This window comes from Aspergillus udagawae, assembly GCF_001078395.1.
Source record: "Aspergillus udagawae IFM 46973 DNA, scaffold_1, whole genome shotgun sequence".
NCBI classification, from domain to species: domain Eukaryota; kingdom Fungi; phylum Ascomycota; class Eurotiomycetes; order Eurotiales; family Aspergillaceae; genus Aspergillus; species Aspergillus udagawae.
Genome location: NW_025091264.1, coordinates 2,361,535 through 2,381,308, shown reverse-complemented (window position 1 = coordinate 2,381,308; position 19,774 = coordinate 2,361,535). Strand labels below are relative to the sequence as shown.

The 19,774-nt window shown below is 48.9% G+C and overlaps 7 protein-coding genes across 7 annotated transcripts; 3 read left to right on the top strand and 4 right to left on the bottom strand.

Annotated features, from left to right (window-relative positions):
• Window positions 1–315: 315 nt before the first annotated feature.
• Aud_000761 (uncharacterized protein) lies at window positions 316–1,089 on the top strand (the record flags this gene model as incomplete). Its single annotated transcript, XM_043286265.1, has 2 exons — window positions 316–496; window positions 572–1,089. 2 exons carry the CDS (start codon window positions 316–318, stop codon window positions 1,087–1,089), a joined length of 699 nt encoding a protein of 232 aa, XP_043142200.1.
• A 343-nt stretch (window positions 1,090–1,432) lies between these two features.
• Window positions 1,433–3,927, bottom strand: Aud_000760 (bifunctional aminopeptidase/epoxide hydrolase; the record flags this gene model as incomplete). The annotated part of the gene is made up of 10 exons (XM_043286264.1): window positions 1,433–1,559; window positions 1,622–2,109; window positions 2,160–2,388; window positions 2,440–2,453; window positions 2,516–2,641; window positions 2,703–2,822; window positions 2,874–2,991; window positions 3,112–3,334; window positions 3,462–3,546; window positions 3,604–3,927. The coding sequence occupies 10 exons, from the start codon at window positions 3,925–3,927 to the stop codon at window positions 1,433–1,435; spliced, it is 1,854 nt and encodes a 617-aa protein (XP_043142199.1).
• Window positions 3,928–4,973: 1,046 nt separating this feature from the next.
• On the top strand, window positions 4,974–6,007 carry Aud_000759 (uncharacterized protein; the record flags this gene model as incomplete). Its single annotated transcript, XM_043286263.1, has 2 exons — window positions 4,974–5,209; window positions 5,281–6,007. 2 exons carry the CDS (start codon window positions 4,974–4,976, stop codon window positions 6,005–6,007), a joined length of 963 nt encoding a protein of 320 aa, XP_043142198.1.
• A 254-nt stretch (window positions 6,008–6,261) lies between these two features.
• Aud_000758 (aminopeptidase P family protein) lies at window positions 6,262–7,798 on the bottom strand (the record flags this gene model as incomplete). Its single annotated transcript, XM_043286262.1, has 3 exons — window positions 6,262–6,465; window positions 6,525–7,557; window positions 7,632–7,798. 3 exons carry the CDS (start codon window positions 7,796–7,798, stop codon window positions 6,262–6,264), a joined length of 1,404 nt encoding a protein of 467 aa, XP_043142197.1.
• Window positions 7,799–8,171: 373 nt separating this feature from the next.
• Window positions 8,172–9,683, bottom strand: Aud_000757 (uncharacterized protein; the record flags this gene model as incomplete). The annotated part of the gene is made up of 1 exon (XM_043286261.1): window positions 8,172–9,683. One exon carries the CDS (start codon window positions 9,681–9,683, stop codon window positions 8,172–8,174), a length of 1,512 nt encoding a protein of 503 aa, XP_043142196.1.
• A 2,278-nt stretch (window positions 9,684–11,961) lies between these two features.
• Window positions 11,962–13,961, top strand: Aud_000756 (putative C6 finger domain protein; the record flags this gene model as incomplete). The annotated part of the gene is made up of 2 exons (XM_043286260.1): window positions 11,962–12,096; window positions 12,186–13,961. 2 exons carry the CDS (start codon window positions 11,962–11,964, stop codon window positions 13,959–13,961), a joined length of 1,911 nt encoding a protein of 636 aa, XP_043142195.1.
• Window positions 13,962–14,787: 826 nt separating this feature from the next.
• Window positions 14,788–18,396, bottom strand: Aud_000755 (uncharacterized protein; the record flags this gene model as incomplete). The annotated part of the gene is made up of 3 exons (XM_043286259.1): window positions 14,788–14,975; window positions 15,039–17,592; window positions 17,644–18,396. 3 exons carry the CDS (start codon window positions 18,394–18,396, stop codon window positions 14,788–14,790), a joined length of 3,495 nt encoding a protein of 1,164 aa, XP_043142194.1.
• Between the last annotated feature and the right edge of the window lie 1,378 nt (window positions 18,397–19,774).

Sequence of the window (19,774 nt, the reverse complement as noted above, 5' to 3'; positions counted from 1 at the left end):
GGTCCGAGCACTACGCAAATCGGAGTGTCCACAATCTCAAGTATGCAGCAGCACAATTATCCCAAGTCGACTGAAAAATTGCCTGACTGACCATGGAACGAACTGTAGGTGTATGCACTCAACCTCCCCGTAATTTCGCCCCCTAGTCATCGACGATCGTTATACATATCTGCGCCTTTCACATCGCAACCTGTATCTCCAGGCCTTGTGTCCTTGCGCTCTCCGGCCCATCCGAACCGCAATGCCCGTTTGGTCCAGCAGACTTTGGGTTCAGTTCCAAACTGGCGGGCCTCTTCACGACTATCAAGGGCTATAATGCCTCGTCCTGGAACGGCTGCGGAAACATATGTCGCGTACGGCATGACACAGAAATTATTTGAGGTTTGTTCTAGTCAAGCCGACTACAGCATTCCTCAATTATCCCAGAAAGGGGCTCAAGTTCCCAAAACTGAAGCCGGGGAGGACCTCGGAGTTGGGGAGGGGTGGTGGTACGAAGGTATGTACTGGATTTGAAAGTCTAGTGCGCTTGTTTCCTATCACAGCCGCGGAGGGCTGACTTAAGTACGTGCAGATTTGGGATTGGTTCCAACCTTCTCGACTTGGTCGCAGGTTACGTTTCTGCACATGTACCTTCTCACCGTCCGATTGCGCGCTTTGCCGTCACATGAAAGCCTGCAAACGTACTCCCGGCACTTGATAGACCACTTCTCACATAATGCGGAGCATCGCATGGATGTTCTTCATGGTCTGACAAGTCGCGCTATCCGGAACAAGTTTCTCAAAGATCTTTTTATTCAATGGCGAGGCGTCCTTGCTGCATACGACGAAGGCCTGGTGAAAGGTGACGCCGTGCTAGGAGCTGCTGTGTGGAGAAATCTCTGGAAGGCAAGCCACACCGGGCCGCAGGGTGAAGATATGGATTGGACTAAGGTGGCACGGGTTGTTGCATATATGCGCCGCGTTATATCGGAACTCTCCCAAATTAATGAGGCCGATCTAATTCTACATATCGGCTCCAGGCCCGGTGGAAAGCCCGGCATCTTTGGTTATTCGGAATTGGATAAGCAGTTAGTCGATGGGAAGCGATGACCATGTAAATCAGACCTCCATGTACTCGTTCCAATGCAAACCAGGACTATGCACATCCTGAGTCTTAACGCTGACCATTCTTGCTAACTCAAGAACATACACTGTTCTCCATCGTCTATTTTATAAAAAGTCGTGATGTACTCATATCAGTCTCTTCAGCTGTTCTGCCCCAGCACCAGTTCGGTTGTTGATGGCCGAAGAAGTTAGGTACGGCCATGCTGATTTTGCAAAAGTCACGCTCGCCAGACGTTTTGAGCTAAATTCCGTGCCTCCCCTGAGTCGAGTGACTGAAATTACTAGATGAAGGAGAACATGCGTAAAGTGACCAGCGTTACACCTCGCTTTATTCGTCTTTCTTACCGAAAAGGTCCTTTTCAACCATGGCACGGCAAATAGGATGATAGAAATCCCTATGCTTTTCAAACGTCTCAATTGCACGCTTACGGTCAAATTTTGCCAATTTCCGATACCTGCACCCAAGATTAGCTTCAGGACAACTTGCTCGAAAGTAGCATCTGTAGAAATAGCTTACAAGGGTCGCACAAATTTCATTCGACCAATCTTGCCGAGTAGATCCGCTGTCGGTTCAAGCACACTTGCATCGCCTGCCTGCAGACCCACTTGGAAGTACAGGTTGGCCACCTCGATATTCTGGCTCCCGGCAAGTCCATATATTTTACCCATCAGCTTAGACAATTCAGGGGTGAGCTGACGCTCGGACACGAGAATCTGTTCCAAGAAAACCACGACTTGATTCGCGGTCAAACCTTGGATATCCTCTGGCTGAGGTTTGAAGGAAGAGTCAGGCAAAGATAGCCACTTTTTAGCTAGATCATAGACAACATCAACAAGCGACGTGTCGAAATCTGGCTTCGGAGGCAGACCAGGGGCATAGAACCATCTGTCCCAGTCAAGCTCGTTGAGTGCTGTCGAGGCTTCCGAATCATCCTTGAAGAAATCCAAGATTGTGCTCTTGAATTCATAGGAGTCAAGTGATTTGCCCTTGTATTTATTGAAGTACTGAACATGGTTAGCGGAATGCCCTTATCAAGGCAGGCCTGTCAACATACGTGAGGGATGAATAGATCAAACTTGCTCTTTCCAACCAGATTCTCCAGGTGGAACAGAAAGTTGAACCCCTTCTCGTACGGAATGCTTGAGAATGCGTCATCCGGGTCCTTGCCCTTCAGGTCAGTGATAAGTTTGGTGAAGTCATGCTCATGGCCGAAATGCTCTACAGAGTCTGTGAGAGCCTTCCACCCAATGATGGCCGAGAAATGACGATAAGGCTCGCCGTGGCTATAGCCGTTAGTGACGAGGAGCCAGAACGCTCGGCAGAAGAATACTCACACTGCAGCTACGATCTTCGTGCGGTTAGCAACAATCAGTACTTCTACCCTCTAGAATGCCAAGGAAGGAGACTTACCCGCCTCTCGAGGTAAGTAGTCCAGCCTTCATTCAACCAGAAATGCTCCCAAGAGGCATTGGTGACAAGGTTACCGCTCCAGCTATGCGCAAGCTCATGAGCAATAACGTCGATATTTTCCCGATCCTGCGCAGTAGATTAGAACTGCCAAAGCGCTTCCGAAGTAAATAGAGAGTCAATGCAATACCTTTGAGATAATACTGGGGGTAGCGAATGTAAAGATAGGATTTTCCATTCCCCCGTACGGAAAACTCGGGGGCAGAATCAATACATTATATTCTCCCCAGACGTAAGGGTAAACAATTTTCTGTGCGCAAGTCAGTCAAATATCTAATTTCGCCCGGTCATTCAGACACACCTCGATTGCATTGATGAATTTCTCCGTATCTGCTTCGAGCTCCCATTGACATTCGCTGAGCTTGTCGGGACTAGTCGCCACGACGCTACGCGGTCCGATTGGGGCTTCAGATATATCACTTAAGGCTTTATGTCAGGTGAAACTCGCTGAGTGGTTCCAAGGAGCGGCAAAATCGTAAAGGAAGAGCGGAACAAGTGAGCTGGGTTGGGGGNGGGGGGGAGCGGAGGAAAGGACTCACCCGCTAGCTAACGCAAAAAGATAACTAGGAATTGGGACCTTCTGGTGGAACTTGTATAAGGTCTTACCATCGGCCTTCGGAGCCTCAGATGAGCTCCGAACGGGAAGTCCGCTGGCAATCACCGGAAGAGGCGAAGTGATGTTGAAGTCCAGCGTACACTTGACATCCGGCGTATCTTGACAGGGAAAGATGGACCGGGCGTGTATAGCCTGGCACTGAGAAACTGAAAAGAGTTCCTGTCAACATCTGTTCGTTCCTCTGCTAGGCTCATGTGCTACATCCAGGATTCTTGCGTAGTTCGTTTAAATCTTTTTTCAGGAAAAGTCCGCCCATGGAGCGATTTGACTTACACATATAAGGGTGCTTCTTATTCGATGTCTGAGCAGGTGTCAGCCATTGAAGAGCAGTACACTTCTCAGTGGTTCTGACTGATATCTAGGACTCATTAGACCGGGACATACATCGCCTAAGAATGGGATTACGGCAACATACGTCGACCTCAATAATTTCGTTGAGCTTCACACCTTGATCGAGCTTGATCTTCAGAGGGGTGCCGTATGGTTCCAGCCGAGGAAGAAACTCCCACTCGGATGGCTGTCCGTTGACTTTCACACCACCAATATCAAGATGGTTGGTGTCCAGGATGATATGATTGGACTCGCCATGGGTGGTAGAACGGAACAGATGGACCACATTTCCAGCAAGCTTTCTCTGATCAAAAAGGATGTCGAAATTTGCGGTAATATGAGTAGACACCCAATTATTGTAATTGCTCAGGGTATTTGGATCCCTGGGGGGGTTGACAACGGCTGCCATGTTGCGTCTTTGGCTGAGAGAAAACCGTACAATCCACCTGGGTTGAACGTCAGAGATGAACGTTGGCCTTAAACCAGTGTAGATATAGCTTCGAGAGAAGCTTAGCTGCCGAAGCTGAAAGCGAGGCACACCAATCATAAAGGATTCCCTGGGTTCTTATGGATACCTTACCTGAACCGATCAAGTGACAGTGGACATTTGAGGGGAGGTTATATCCGGACGCGGCCACATGCGGAAGGTGGAAAAATTTCATGTATTCCCGTTACGTACAGCAATATCCATGGAAAAGATAGAGAGATAGAAGGGAATTGAAAAAGATGAGGTAAGGTAGAAATAGATAGCAAACTGCGTCTTTGAATCTGTCTCTCTATGATTTCCTCACCTCTCGATGTCTTTGGAGAGTAATCCTGGCAGGTATCTGATGATTCCATACCTATGTGTACACACTCAATACTTTATCATTCACAAATAACGAGTGTCGTTTCTCGTAGCTATGCTATATTATTATTATTGTTAAGGACTTTGTAGCTACGCCATGCATCACTGTACTTGCCTTAGTACCTCTTTCTGTGTGCTGCCTAAGGTAGCTCAGGTGTTCGTTGCAGCAGCACGCCGGTCGAGGTGAAACAGACATATCAGTCAAACGCGTGTCAACCAAAGTCCTTAAGTTCTCAAGTCTCATCCATTATCTACATTCAGTCGGTCTAATTAACTAGTGAATATTTGTAGAAGTCAGGTCAGCACAAATGCATCGCGTAACTCGTTACCTAGTTAGATAAGTCCTGGCATGCTTAGGTAATAATAGACAGGTTCCATTCAAAGCTCGGGGTAGAGGTATTCTGTACGCTTTACCTACATGCAATCTATATGTACAATCGAGCTCCCCAGAACATGATCTAGCTGTCAATATTTTTAAATCTATCGTCAATTAACACTCACTGTGTAACTATATGTTCTTTTCAACTTGATGCCCTTTGTTCTTCCCTAATATATATCAGTTCTTGATTTGAACCTCATTACTACCCTCGCTTCATGAAGTAGCTCCAATGGATACACCCCAAGTTCAAGTAGGCGCGCCGGAGGTCGCTCAGGCTCCTGAGATCACCCTAAACACTGTTACTCCTGACGTGGATATGAATGAGACTCAGCAAGGTGTGATGAATGAATCCCAAGCAGATGCGACACAACAGGATATTTCTCTGCGTGACGCGCAGCCAGCCAGTTCAGCACCAACAGAAGCGCCGCAACCTCCCAAGACGACGCCAGGCCTTCATTTTCTCGAGTAAGCTCATATCTTCGGGAAGCTTCAATAATGCAAACCCAAGCCGCACACGCACGGCTCACATCACTTAGCTACCTGACGTCGCCCATTGTGGAACTCGTCGTCGGGAAGAACGAGCACAAGACTTCCTTAACAGCGCATCAGAGCTTGTTGTTGGAATCGCCATTCCTTGCGCAGGCTGTCGCCGCATTCAGCGAATCAGGTCCGGTACGCGCTAGCTTCCTCCTGAGCAGTATTCTGGATGCTTTTACTAATACAATATCTGGCATGCAGCGGCGTATTGAGCTTCCGGATGAGAACGTCGAGGCATTCGGTTGCTTCCTGCAATTCCAATATACCCATGATTACTCCGCATCCCCCGCCGATCTATCCGCAGATCAAGACGCTGTAGGGGAACTGGATGATAGTGGTGAGCTATTGTTGAAGCATGCGCGTGTCTACACTCTAGCAGAGAAGCTTGGCGTGCCTGCACTCAAGAGTCTGGCACACTCAAAGATCCACCGTATCAACAGTACCTCTCAAGGAGAAATCGCGTACGCCCGTTATGTCTACACACACACCCCGGTCGACGATGTCACTATTCGGAAGCCCGTTGCCTCCTTCTGGGCCACCAGAAGCCATGTGCTGCGCCACGAGGCTGAAGATGACTTCAAGAAGCTGTGTCTTGAAGTGCCTGAGTTCTGCTTTGATGTACTCAGTCTTGTTCTTGACCAAAAAGAGAAGCGTGTCCAGGATCGAGCAGAGACAGAATCGGGCATTAAAGGCAGTGGTAGGAAACGTCTCAGGAGCGGTATCTAGATGGCATCCCCTCTTGAGGCGACCTATTGAATATCCTACGTTATCTGTTGTCCTGTATTTTGGCGAGTGTATCTGCATGTGTAAAAAAGGAACTTGTGTACTTACCTTGTCTTCTTGTCTTCTTGTCTTCTACATTACCCATACTACCTGTTCAGTACAATATAACAATACAACGTCGAGACAAGAATGGGTCCTCGTGAAGCGTATGTGGCAGCTACCAACTAACAACACTACTATCATTGCAGGCAAAACTCTTAGGAGACAGCTAGTCTCTCTACTTCATCAACAGCCTTTGGCGCCGTGGTTAGATTATCGTATCCGTCCTTGGTCACAAGAACGTTGTCTTCAATGCGGACACCCCCCACGCTCCAATAACGCTCGAGGACGTTGGTATCGATGTATTTGTTCGACTCGGGGGACTTGATGTAAGGATCAATGATGAACCGGCAGAAATATACCTAGAGTCGCAGTGGGCGTCAGTGGATCAGTCTAGGAAACATGGAAATACCCAACTTACGCCTGGCTCGACGGTGATCACTGAGCCCGCAGGCAAACGACCTCTGACGCGAAGGTACCGGAACATGGTATCCTTATCCGCGTAATTCGGGTTGCCGCCGGTATCATGAGTGTCCATCCCCAGATAATGTCCGAGACCATGCGGGAAAAACGCGACACTGACTCTCTTTTCAAAAATCTCGTCCTCGGCGCCTCGCAGAATGCCTAATTTAAGGAGGCCTCGAATTGCAACACGGTGGGCATGGGCATGCACATCCTCCCACTGAACGCCTTCCTTAAGCATTGCAATACATTCTGTCTGCATTTGCAGGACAATGTCGTAGATCTGCCGCGTTTCTGCAGTGAATTTCCCGCCTACGGGAATGACGCGAGTAATGTCTGCACAGTAGGTGCGGTACTCTCCACCGGCATCAATAAGTACATTGCGTTTCTTTCGATTTGTCACGGGGTCGATCAGTGTATCATCATTCTTCCCATAGTGGAGAGTGGCACCATTCTCGCCGCAAGCGACGATAGGGTGATAGGACTGCTCTCGAGCGCCATTAGCGATACAAGTCGCAATAAAAGCACCCTCAATTTCACGCTCGTTCACAGCAGTTTGAGAGGCTTTAATAGCTGCAATGTGCGCCTTGGCAGAAATATCATTTGCTTTTCTCAGCAACGCGACTTCGTACTCATCCTTGACCACGCGAGACTGCTCAATAACTCCCTTCAGCACGGACGGGTTCACCTCAGAAAAGCCGTGAAATTGTGTGCTTTCGGAGACCTGATCTGTAATGGTAAAAGCGATAGCCTTGCCGCCATGGCTGGACGCAATTGACGCGAGCGTGCTATTGAGTTCAGTTGTCACCAACACGCGATCGACGTCGTATTGATTTTGAGCCTCCTCGGTAGACATGGGAAGACCGGACCAGATCACATCCTCTGGATCAACTGGAGGAATGAACAGAGTAAGTTGGTCCTTACTCAGATCGTAGATCAGAGAAGAGTCCGGTAACAGACATCCAGATAGGTAGAAGAATGGTCGGCGTTGTCTAATATTGAATGCGATATGTCAGGTCTATCTTTCCAACTGCTGCGGAGTTCAGAATAAAACGCATTCTCGTACCTAAAGGGAACTGGCTCGTCATTGTCTTCAATCAACCGAGTTTTCTGAGCCTCCAGGTAGACGATTCCAGGACAACCATTTCTGTGAGACTGGAGACTTTCGGCCACACGGCGCGCATGCGCTTTCGCCGGATACTTGCCCGCGAGAATTGTATCTACCGTAGCCATCATGCTTTGACGCTAGTTAGAAAGACAGAATGAGAAAGAAATTGAAGCCTCTGTCCTATATCTCTCCGGTGGGATGTGGCCCATATCATTACTGAATCTCAAACTTGCTCGCTAATCGGCTGTTGCGGGGTCTTGCTATGCGGGGCCCAGGCCGGTTAACGTCGGTATAGGCTCTCCGAATGAGATACTATCCAAATCGTGATTCGAAGGTCGGAGCAACCCTGTTATCGAGTACGGAACAGGAAATAATTTGAGAACCAGTCCGTAGTCGAGACATTAGATAGACTATCGGACCTTTTGTATATCTTCATGCCATATCTTTCATGAGAGTAGCGGAGCTATTCACCGTTCTGATAGATAAGCTATACATTATTCATCTGCATGGGCTGGTCTGACTGCCTGATGTTACCACATCCTCAAAATCCATCTCCCATCTGTCAACCTCTTCAAATTTCTTGGCTTGCAATCTGAGCTCCTCGCTCAGGTAATTATTAGCTGGTATTGGCAACGGCGATGATTCTAGATCGAATGCATCCGTGTCAAGTGGTGAGGACAGAGGCGAGGACACCTCGATTGCTTGGTTCTCCTTGTCGACATCAGCAGTCTTATTTCTTTGTGGAGCATTAGCTCTCTTTTGCCTCGAGTCCTTCATCACAGCTGAGTTTGTATGTGCAGAAGACTCAGTTGGACTCATGACTTCACCGTTTAGAGCTGTGACTGCAACTTGCTTCCTGTGCTTGGTTCGAACAACTTCCAATGGCTTTGGCTTGCCGTTTCGCCGTTGTTGTGCTCGCGCTGGCTCCCTAGTGGGCAAGTATGACAATTCATCTTCATCCTGGTCGATAGAATAGTCCTCTTGGCTTTCGTCATCTAGAAGTACATGATCGGGTGCTCCATGGTGTCTGCCATGTTTACGACGTCGCCGAGGAAGCAATCTATCTTGAAGGCTTGCGGTGGACACAGTGAGCTTTTCACTCAATTCTCCTGCGTTACGGTCCTTCGTATGCTCCAGCGAGTCTGCGGGTGATTTATCAGCCATCAGCGTTGAGTGGCTACTCTGGGGACTTGACACTGGGCTGCTGCTCAATGGTGGCGCCACCGTCCGATTCAATACTTCCGAGTCTGCCAAGTGATGTGAAGCCTCACGAGGGGTGCCATGCTCTTCATCAACAACCCCCGGGCTTATTGAGCCAGCAGGTGAGTTTTCCACGACGTCCAGGGGTGACTGGGGAACTTGAAGCTCCCCCCCGGCGCGCTTGCGCTTGCGCGATCCTCCGCTGGACGGCTGCGAACGGTCCGACAGAGGTGAGGAAGAGGCATGTCTAATAACGAGGGATTTTCCTCTGGAAACATTGAGGGGAGTTGACTCATCCTCTGGGCTCAGTCCACCAAGAAAATCATCATCGTCAAGGTCTCCTAAATCAGAAGATCCGTCATCTGCCTGCATCATCTGGAGAATGCTTGCTTGCCGAGGTCGTCTCCTAAAATTGCTCAATATCGAACTCTCGAATCCTGGAGTGCCAGGTATTTTGGAGCTCATATCAGCCCCTCGTCTGCCAACTGATAGCGTAGATGAATAGCCTCGAGCTCTCGTGGGTGGCCGGCTGCCCGTAGCTCCACGTTCCCCCATAGGCGAGGACTCAATTGCCTGTTCTTGCTTCTTGGTCATGGGTGTCTGACCCCTGAATTGTCTTGCGAATTTGATATCATCGACACTAGGTGCCGGCTGTGCCTCCAGCCTCTTGTCATCCTCGGTTCCATGTAGAGGTCCTGGATTGCTGGCAGTACTCTTGGTTTCGGGATCTTTGGTTTTCTGGGATACCTTGGGCGAAGCCCGCACATGTCGCGATGTGAGACGATTGCGCTTTGTAGGAGGACGTGGCATTGTTGTGTTGTATCGGATCCAGACACTTCGGTTGCGGCGAGATGAAGAAAAACAGAGAGGAAGGACAAGGCTTTTCCCCTAGCACAAAGGAGTGCACGGGATTATTTGTTTTAAAATGAAGGTGATTACTGTGTATAACCAATAATCGTTGAATTCTCTCGTACGCGTAGTTAGCGAGGTCTGTTTGGTTATATGAAATGTAGAGTGGTGTCTTCAGGGATGGGGTGCAGAGAGATAAATGGCGCAATGATTCATAGAATCATGATCTTGACTACCTTCGGAAGGGGAGTTGCTAGCTAGGACACAGAGGATCTTCTCTGGTTCATCAGTACTTCTCCCCACTCGGCTCGCGTCACTGATCAGGGATTGTTTTGGCGGTTTCGACGCGTCGGGCGGCCATGCACGTGTCTGGATCACTTCCAGTTGATGAGAACAGACCAGAACCCGTTAAAGCTACTTTACCCTTTTAGGATATTCCATGCATTTCAATAAGCCCTCCAGACTGGGTCTAGCTCTGGGGAGTGGTACCAGACTTACCATAGTGACACTGATTACCCCCTCTGTGAGGGAAAATCCGTCGCAAAGTTGGAAAAGTACCCTGAGGCCTGGGCAAGCAACCAATCTGATTAGAGGGTTAACTGATTACAGATTACGGACAGAGCACATCTTAGGTAGTCGTACGGATCTATGTAGATATTTTATACTATCTCACTCTACTCAAATGATTAGAGCTTCCATGAGTTAGGCAGGTGATGTAGTGAGAGTGCTATCTATCAAGGTGGTGAAGGTACATTATTATTTTCGATGGCGGATTATTGGTGTCATCTTGAACTCCGTACCTCTCCTATACAGAACACTATACGTAGTACATACCGCAAGGTACCTGAGCAATTGCGTCCTGTAGATACCTAGGATCTTTGAGCTTTCAACGTTGCTACCTCGATGACAATGCTAAGGTAGGAGCATGACGGTTGATGTATTCGTAATACCAGTTTACTTCGGAAATACGACATACCTAACCATCCATGGATACTTGGATAGAGGTACCAACCTAGTTCTTTTATGAGAACCGTTCTACGGAGTAATATCTGCTCCAATATTCTCCGTTGGCCGTCCAGCACGGATCAATGGCCGTCTCTAGAACTAGTTGCCGGTGCTAAAGATCAATGAGTTATAGTCTCACCTGTACCCTGGACAGGCCCTAGTCATGTATCCCAATCATTCGAGACAGGTTCCTTTTCATCAAATTCCAAAGGGTTTTGAACAATGCCGTTTCCACTACTCGGTCCTGAAAGGCTAAAATTATTTTACTGTTCATACGGTAGCTACCTAGGATGGCCGTGGCCCTGATAGTCCATTTAATGCAGCAGGTGGAAGTGCATCGACATCACAGATTGTACCTCGTATACGACTTACGAACTACCTAGTCGAGGGCGATATTGCGCCGTACTTGAGGTAATAATAATAATTTAATGATACCCAGGTACTCCATAGAGTCCTCGGCTATGGCCCAAAAGATGTTCATGATATGACCTTCTCCGCATTGCACTAAGATGGGCTTGCCTTCTGATTCGGTTGTGCTTCTACGCTTCTTTTGTATCTACTGATATTATGGTAGATATTAATCTACTACTGTATTATTATTGGGCCCAGTGATTCCGTGAAACCTGGCTCCTTCAAACTCCCAAGTCATTAGTATTGACCTTCCCCCGCTCCCCCAGATACTAGAGACTACTTAGGGAGTCTAATAATATAATTACATGCACACTATGGCCTGCCTTAGACTCACTCAGGGAAATGTCAATCTCGCTTCTCTGAATCTCGAGTCGTCTGCTCAACTAGGTATTTTGGTCTTTTCCCCACTCCCTGCTTACTTCTCAGGGCTCTTCTTGTGACATCTCACTGATCGTGGCATTTCAGCACTTGGTTTGAGAAGCCATTCGATGCGTATCGCGAAAGCCACTTAAGGGCTGCTTAGCGCTTGGTGAAATCTCACCATGGGCTTCTAATCGTCGCATCATCATCTACATTGATTCGTCTACCTCTGTCCCAGGATCTTGTTCTCAATTCTCCGTTCTCCTAACGCGTTTCGAGGATGGTCCAAGCCGCAAGACAGAGAGTTTGGGATTAAATGATAGGCAATGCCACTATGAACAGCCTACTCAGCCCATGCAGAGAGTACAGATTCATGCCATTTTTGCTTTCTTCCAGAATCTCCAAAGTCTGGGCAGGCGAATTTCTCTCGTTGTGATATGAAAGTACCTTGGCCATTCACATCATGACGCCCTCTCCAGAGAGAGACTTGGTCCTCGACTCGGCCACTGCAGGTGGCACTACCGAATTTCAAGTCAGCAAGAAAAAGCGATCCAACTCTGAGTTAACAGAATATCCTCGGAGACGTGCGACGATCGCAGTACGTATTCTCGACTTCTTCTTTTCACCTTTGCCCTCCCCTTTCCGCTCGTCACCTGGGTATTGGTTGACCCGTGAGGAGCACCGCAGTGCCAGATATGTCGCTTACGAAAGACTCGATGTAACGGCGCGCGCCCGAGGTGTCAACTTTGTACAGACCTAGACGCGGACTGTGTTTACAGGGAACCAGGCATCAAACTCGACGCTGGCGACAAACTGATCATTGAGAGGCTGAATAGAATCGAGGGTCTACTTCAGTCTACTCTGGCGGGACACACAACCCATTTCCCGTTGTCTTCAACGTCCCCTACCACCAGCAATGATACGAATGTGGGCAGCGATGATGCGGTCGCCAAGGCATCCACTATCGCCGCCATGTCTGGGAGAACCTCCGTTGCCGGACTTGGGTCCTGGGCGAACCCACCAACGAGCATCTCAACGATGCCCAAGGTGCACACTACTCCCGCGCTACACCTTCTACAATGGCCCCTTATTCGGGACCTGGTCGCTGGTCCCTACGATCCGCAGACGTTACTGCAGCTTGAAATGGCCCGCGAGCCGCTTAGGTTTCCTTCCGCTGCAGGATTCGACTTGTCCAATACAACAACGTATGTACAGTCTTTTTTCGAGCGGGTTAATGTCTGGTACGCCTGTGTGAACCCATACACTTGGACAAGCTATTACAATAAAGCCGTCTCTCTGGGATTCCGAGAGGGGCCCGAAAGCTGCGTTGTCCTCTTGGTCTTGGCTCTCGGCAGCGCCAGTCACTATGGAAGCATCTCGTTCATTCCTTCAGATATGGACCCCCCCGGACTACCTTACTTTGCAACAGCGTGGAATCTTCTGCCATCAGTAATGATGCGCAACTCTGTTCTGGCTGCTCAGTGCATCATCCTTGCGTCTGCCTATTTATTCTACCTAGTCAGGCCGTTGGAGGCTTGGACCCTCCTCTCCAATGCTAGCATGAAATTACAATTACTCTTCGGGGACCCCGCCCGTGTGCCCCTTCAGTGGAGGGAATTGAGTGTGAGAGTGTACTGGAATGCTCTCTTATATGAGAGCGACTTGCTGGCAGAGTTGGATCTGCCTCACTCGGGCATTGTGCACTTCGAAGAAGTTGTCGACCTTCCCGGTGGTTTCGAGGAGGAGGAGGACGAAGAAGAAGATGATGAAGCTGACACTGACGATCGTCAAAACAGCTTAGTGGAGGGCTCGGTAGGCCGCGAGGAACTATGGTATTTCCTTGCTGAGATCGCTCTTCGGCGACTTCTGAATCGAGTCAGCCATATGATATACCAGAAAGATAATTCGCTGACTCTTGGGTCACTTGGGCCCATTGTCTCGGAGCTGGATTTCCAACTTTCCCAGTGGTATGAGAGTCTCCCTCAACCAGTCCAGTTTCCCCTTAACCACACACCGATTTCCAACCCCGTCCAGACAGTCCTCAGATTGCGATACTACGCGTGCCGGACAATCATATACCGGCCATACATCTTAGCTGTCTTTGAGAATGAGCAAGCTGCAACTGATCAAGTAGTAAGGGAATGCTGCCGGCGGTGCTTGGAGGCCACGCTGCGGCAGCTGGAGAATATTACCAGTCACCGTGAAGGCCATCTCCCCTATCTCTGGCAGGGCGCGCTCTCTATGGTATCGCAAACATTGTTGATCATGGGGGCCACGATGTCCCCCGGGCTCTCTACTTTATTGCCTCCGGGATTTCGAGTGGATGCGATAATATCCAGTGTGATGGCCGAGGTTGAGAGGTACGCGCACCTTGCGCCAAGCCTCAAATTATCTGCAGAGATCATTCGCGACGCAGAGAAACGACGGCAAATTTGTCTCAGGTCCACGAGTCGACGAGTATAGAGGGTCAGATGAACTACTCTAGGAATCAGTTCAATTCAGGCTTCGCCTTTTATCATGCGACAATTACACTCAATACTGGGTGACTGTTTCAGGACAGCTGACAGGGAAGCTAGGGTCTGATGCACAAATAAGCCATAATTCATTCTTCTTTTTATTCATGCTTGATCCCAGTCCTGATAATTTGATTCTCTGTCTCCTCCCATCGTCTCTGAAACTCCGCTCTTGCGCTTGCTTGTACTTTGTTCTTTTACCTAGCATTTGCTCAAGACTCTTGAGTAATCGCAGACCTACTCAAGTGGCAAGCTCAGTCCAATAAACACAATTTCATACCCCGGCTCACTTGTGGGTAATATATGACATGAGATGCGACAGATTGAGAACCCCCAGCGAGAGAACATCACTGTTGATATGATTAATTGCCTCCAGCACTTGAGACAAAATGTGAAAAATCTTGGCAGATTTCTAAGCTTGCTACCATGACAAACGAACAAGCACATACAACCCTTGATATCTTGAAAGCAATATAGGGCAATGGTATCGCAAGAGAAAATACAGTAACAGGGTATTTAGAAGGACGTGTTCTCCAGACAAAGCTGGGAATATAGATCAGGATAGTCGATGGCCGTTCATGCTTGAGTGAATTCGGCGGAGGAAGGGGAGGGACAGAGGCAGTTCCATTTGAAATTTTAATAAGGGAGAATGTAGCATGGGAGAGGTGTATCAGAGCTAAAGGGAGGGCAGAAGAGTTAAACTAGCAGGTGCTAAAAGGCTGAGCGTCGATGGTGAACAATTATCAAAATAAGCTAAGGCTCGAACACCTTTACACTCAGATCAAAACCCATTCACTTCCTCTCTTGATGAACTTATCAAGCATCATGCCAATGTCGTTCAAAGCGAATCGGCAGATATAGAATCCGAAAAATTCAGCAGCATGGCGTGTACTCAATTCGAGGCCCACTAATGTGGGCGAGGAATGTCTCAGACCGGGGTCTTCAACTTGCTGGGCAATCTGGTCTACATCAGATAGCCTTTGTTAGCATAGCAGGATTGACAAGAAGCAAGGGAGAATGTACTCACCCAGCACCTGAGCCGCGTCGCACAGTCGGGCAAGCGCAGCCATATAATGTGCGTTGGGCCCACTGAACTGGACCTGTGGTGTAACACGCTTGGCAGCTTGAGAAGTTGGCAACGAAGTCATGGGGAGCGAACTGATTGTTAAATTATCTTTGCTGGTTTCTTTGCAATGCACTGGTGTAGCGGGAGCACCGAAGCCTGAGTTTTTGGAACGCAATTTTCGCCATGAAGTAAGATATGACGACTTGCCTGAACTGCCGTTGACTTTTTGCGGCATATTATCAACACCATTTGCCACATCCTCAGAGCTCTGAGAATATTTGAAGATCGGCATAGCCCCTTGCACGCCGACTTCGCTGCTTATCTTTTTTGACAGAGACACCTGCACCTGGTCGAGCACAGCTTCCAAGGATTGCATTTCCTCCAGAATGGCGTCGGCGTCATAAGTGTCCACCTTAGCAAGCTTAAGTAACGCCGCCGTCAACAAGTCGCAGTTGGACACTTTTTCTTCGACCGCCCTAAGTTTCACGTTTTTAACGCCCCACACATCATGGGGCACAAATAGTTTCGTAGATAAATAGCCCCCTCGCGGATGAGCGATGGTCTGGTAAATACATCTCATAAGCCAGAACGGACGTAGAAGAAATGATTCGGGACACGGCTCTAAAGGAATAGGGGCGTTCGCAGCCATTGGATTGGGGGATCCGGGACTTGTCGGTGAGTGGATGTGGCTATCGAACAAATACAGGCCTCCACTGTTCAGACCGGACGGCGCAAAAGTTGCACCAATAGGTGTAGGTAGAGAAGGAGCTGCGCCAATTGCCGTTCCCTTGTGGAGGTCCGGGAATGCACCGCTTGATGGCGTTTCCGGGGAATTGGCAGACAGATCAGGCGCTGGTACAGAAACATTCCTCGGCCGGAACGTCTTCAGGCCTGAATTTAACTTGCCCATGTTGTCTGGGGCTGAAGGGACCTTGCCAATCAGACGGGCGGGTGATGGCACCTTCGATATCCTGGCATACGGTTTTCCCTCCTGTGTAACAACTTTCTCTAGTACTTTAATGGTGGAACCATCTTCAGCTAGTGATGCAATTGAAGCATTCCTTCGGTTGAGATGCACGGCCGACGCGGAAACGGAAGCTGGAGCGGGAGTTTTTGTAGTAGAGCTTGCGGAAGAGAGTGTTTGAGATCCGTCTTTGGGGACAGGGGGTGGTCGAAACATGTCCGTGTCCGCGGAGCCTTGAGTGGGCGCATCACCGCCAATCTTAGGACGAGAGCTTGTTTCGATTTTCAGTTCTGTCGGGTTTTGGCCTGACATCCGTCGTGCTCGCACGCTTGGACTCGCTGTTAGCACAGAAGACTGTTTGGGCAGGCCGAAAGGAACGTGGGGTGAGGAGACTAAGTCGAACTCTGATGGAGTAAGTGCGCTCTGAGGTTTCTCTGATTGATCCTCTAACACAACGTCATCTTCCTCCAACGGAGCCAAAGTTACGCCGGGTGTTGTTGTAGCTGAATTAGGGACAACCGAGCTCTCCCATGTCCTAGCGGACAACACGCTTGAATCTGACTGGCGCGGAAGAGCAGATTTTGACTGGAGATCAAATGCGAAATCATCCATAACGTAGCCACTGGTCATTTCATCCAACAATCGCTCCTCTTCTTCGGCTTCGTCGTCAGGATAATCTTGGATCAACTCAGTTGAATGGTCGAGCCTTGTCTGCTCAAGTATGTGGCGAAGATCGTGGCCCTGTGTTATTGCTACTTCCGCTTCTCTCTCCGCTTCCCTTACTCTCTGTTTTGCCAACTCAACGTTCCTGCGAGCGTTCGCTACAATCTCATCGTCTGTATCGTAACCGTCCACCTCTACCGCTGGTTCCAAGCCTTCATCGTATGCAGCCTCAACGGCAGCATCTAATGCAGCATCAAATTCGGCTTCAGTACCATGGCTGAAGCGGTGGCTTCCCCTCCGCCGTAGATATACGGATGATACTCGGGAGTGCTGGGAAGAAGGTGAAGAAGCACCAGACTCATCGATAGTATCGAGCCAAGAGGTTGACTCGTAAATGTCCCTGGCGTGAGTGCTCAGTAAGGTCAACTCAGAATGAGGATCCCTGGAAGACGAGGATTCCTCATCATCACCGAGTCCTCCGGTTAAATATGTATCCTGTGGAGGGCCCAGTGCGCCCTGAAACAATTTCTCCGACGCTTGCCTGGACGAATCAGACTGGGCCGGTCTGCCGGACACGGGTGACCGTATGGCATATCTGGATTCATCCTCCAAGGGCGACGGCAATAGCGACTGACGCCTCGGAGGAATCTGATCGGGCACCATGGCTCTAGATCCTTCAGAGACGGGATGATCATGAACGAAAGATCTAGACTGCAAATAGTCGTATCTCTCCTCAGGATGAAAAGCATCCTCGTCCTCCATGGGCTGCGACATTGCTCCGTATGACTCCTGACTAAGGGGACGTTCAGGAAGCGCTTTGCTGTTAACTTCGCGGAAGGAGAAGTCCATACGACGTAGCTCGGTTACACGAAGCATATAGGTGTCGCGCTACAATATCCCTGTCAATAAGTTCTCCAGGGGTAGAGAGGGCAAACTCACAATCTCCTGAAGCTTCATTCTCTCGTCTTCTCCTCCGTTGCTTCGCAACATGACTAGTTGTAGAAGCTGGCAAGCATCGTTGTAAGCTTCCATTGCACCTTCGAAGTTAGCTGCGTTGTCTAAGAGGACTGCAGTATTAGCCTTCTGCAACGCTTTAGAAAGCATTGCTTTCTGGGAATAACCCCGCCGCCGTCGTCCAGAGTCATATCCCTTGGCCGATGCTGGGCGTGAGCTGTCGCCAACCTGTTGAGAGCTCGCTGGATCATGAGACAAATTATGTTCGCCAGAGCCCACTCTGAGTGAGCCTGAGTTTGCCCACGGATTTTGGAAGAGAGCCGGGGAGGCTAACACAGGCTCCGATGTCTCTATATTTGAATCGGAGGGGACCATGCCGCTATCATTCGCCGCCAACATGGGTATTGTACCAGTATCTAATGATCCAAGTCTGGACGCTTCGGTATGGCTTGCTGACATCGAAGGCTGTGAGACACGAAATGCCTGTGATTGGCCACGGTGGTGATCGGGAACGTAACACTCAGGGCTAGAGGTGCTAGCCGGGCTTGCATTTGCCTTTGGAGATTCTATATTACTGGGCGATGAATTTCCCCGAGAACGGTTGATAGGCGAATCCTTGCTAGAAACGGTCGACTGAGACCAGCGATTCAGGCTACCGAGGCCTTCTAGAATCCCATTATGATCGGTTTGGATTTCCGAAATCGCGTTGGTCGTCCGCTCTGGTATCAATTCGGGCATTGTTGTAATGATTGTTTCGGAGCTTGTGGTGTTTTCAGGGACAGTGAGTTCACCTTGGTTCAACGCTGTTTTCCACGGGAACGTCTCTGCAGCCCTTTTTCATTTCCCAATAGCTTCCAAGCGAGAAGCGAGAGGTGGCTAGTTTGTGAGGCAACCACGAGTAGGCATATATAGATTGTCGAGGCCTGAAGTTAATATATATATTCCTCAATTTTGAGCGCCTTGTTCAGCGCATCGTCGTTTAGCGCAGGATGCAATGCGTTTACGGACAGCGCATTGCTTTCAGGTGACAGCCAGCGAGCAGCGCAAACCAGAAGCGACGTACACTTTAGGATAGCCGGCCGCAATTGCAGTTCAAGCGGAGCGGCAGAGACCGGAGCGAGGAATAGTTACCCAGGCGATCAAAGTGGTCACTTCGGCAGGAATCGATGGACGGCTCGGAAACATCAGAAGCGTGGTGATGTGTTGGAAACTCGGCACGGAGATATATCAGGGACGATAAGCTAGAGAAAGAATTGGAATTGTGTCAATTGCCGTTTGTTGAGGAGTGGGCAGAAGCCAGACGACAGGATTACTCAGAAGCTGTCTAGACAATCGGTAGCGTCAGACGTATCGGCTTGTTTAGCAGGTTATCGAGCATAGAGAACAGATGCCGTATTGTTTACCTCAGAAATAATCAATTCGAGATTGAAAGAGAAATCTAGCTTCAAAAGAACGTCCAACTACAGGATGTTGCGGAGAGATATACGAAATCTCAAGACATGGTTATTGATAGTGGCATCATTATCGGCGATTGTAGGCGGTTCAGGGGAGAGAAGCGGAGGTCTGGTCACCCTGGTGGTTGGACAATTTGCGGAGCGGAAAAAGGGGGCAGTGGGGTATCAATGTCTGGACCATGAGAGAAATCTTTGCAAGTGCACTCAATGATGTTATTTAAACTACTGAAATTAATGTCAGAATCTATTACACTAGTACCGTTCCGTCTCATGCAAGCTTTCCTTAGTTTAATATTTACTCGGTATCTGCTTGTGTTCTTTCTAGCTACGTTGTTGTGTTTTACGGAGTAGAGATGGTCCGTCATTGCCAAGAAAAATAGGTATACTTCTCAAGTACTCGATATGGATACCTATGTCCCTTAGGTGCGTGACGCTACTGCATATATGCTCCGTGATTGATTCTCGAGGTGGGTTTAGATGTTAAGATGTTATAGATGTTTATTTATCTATTGGTGATTATTGTCATTCTGCCACTGATTTAGATGGTAGAAATGTTTAGTGCATCTATAAGTGTCATTAATCTGTAGGTATTAGGGTTATGACTATCAGGTGTGTACAACAGAGGATCTGAGAGATTGGCATCTGACTGTGTCTTTAGATAC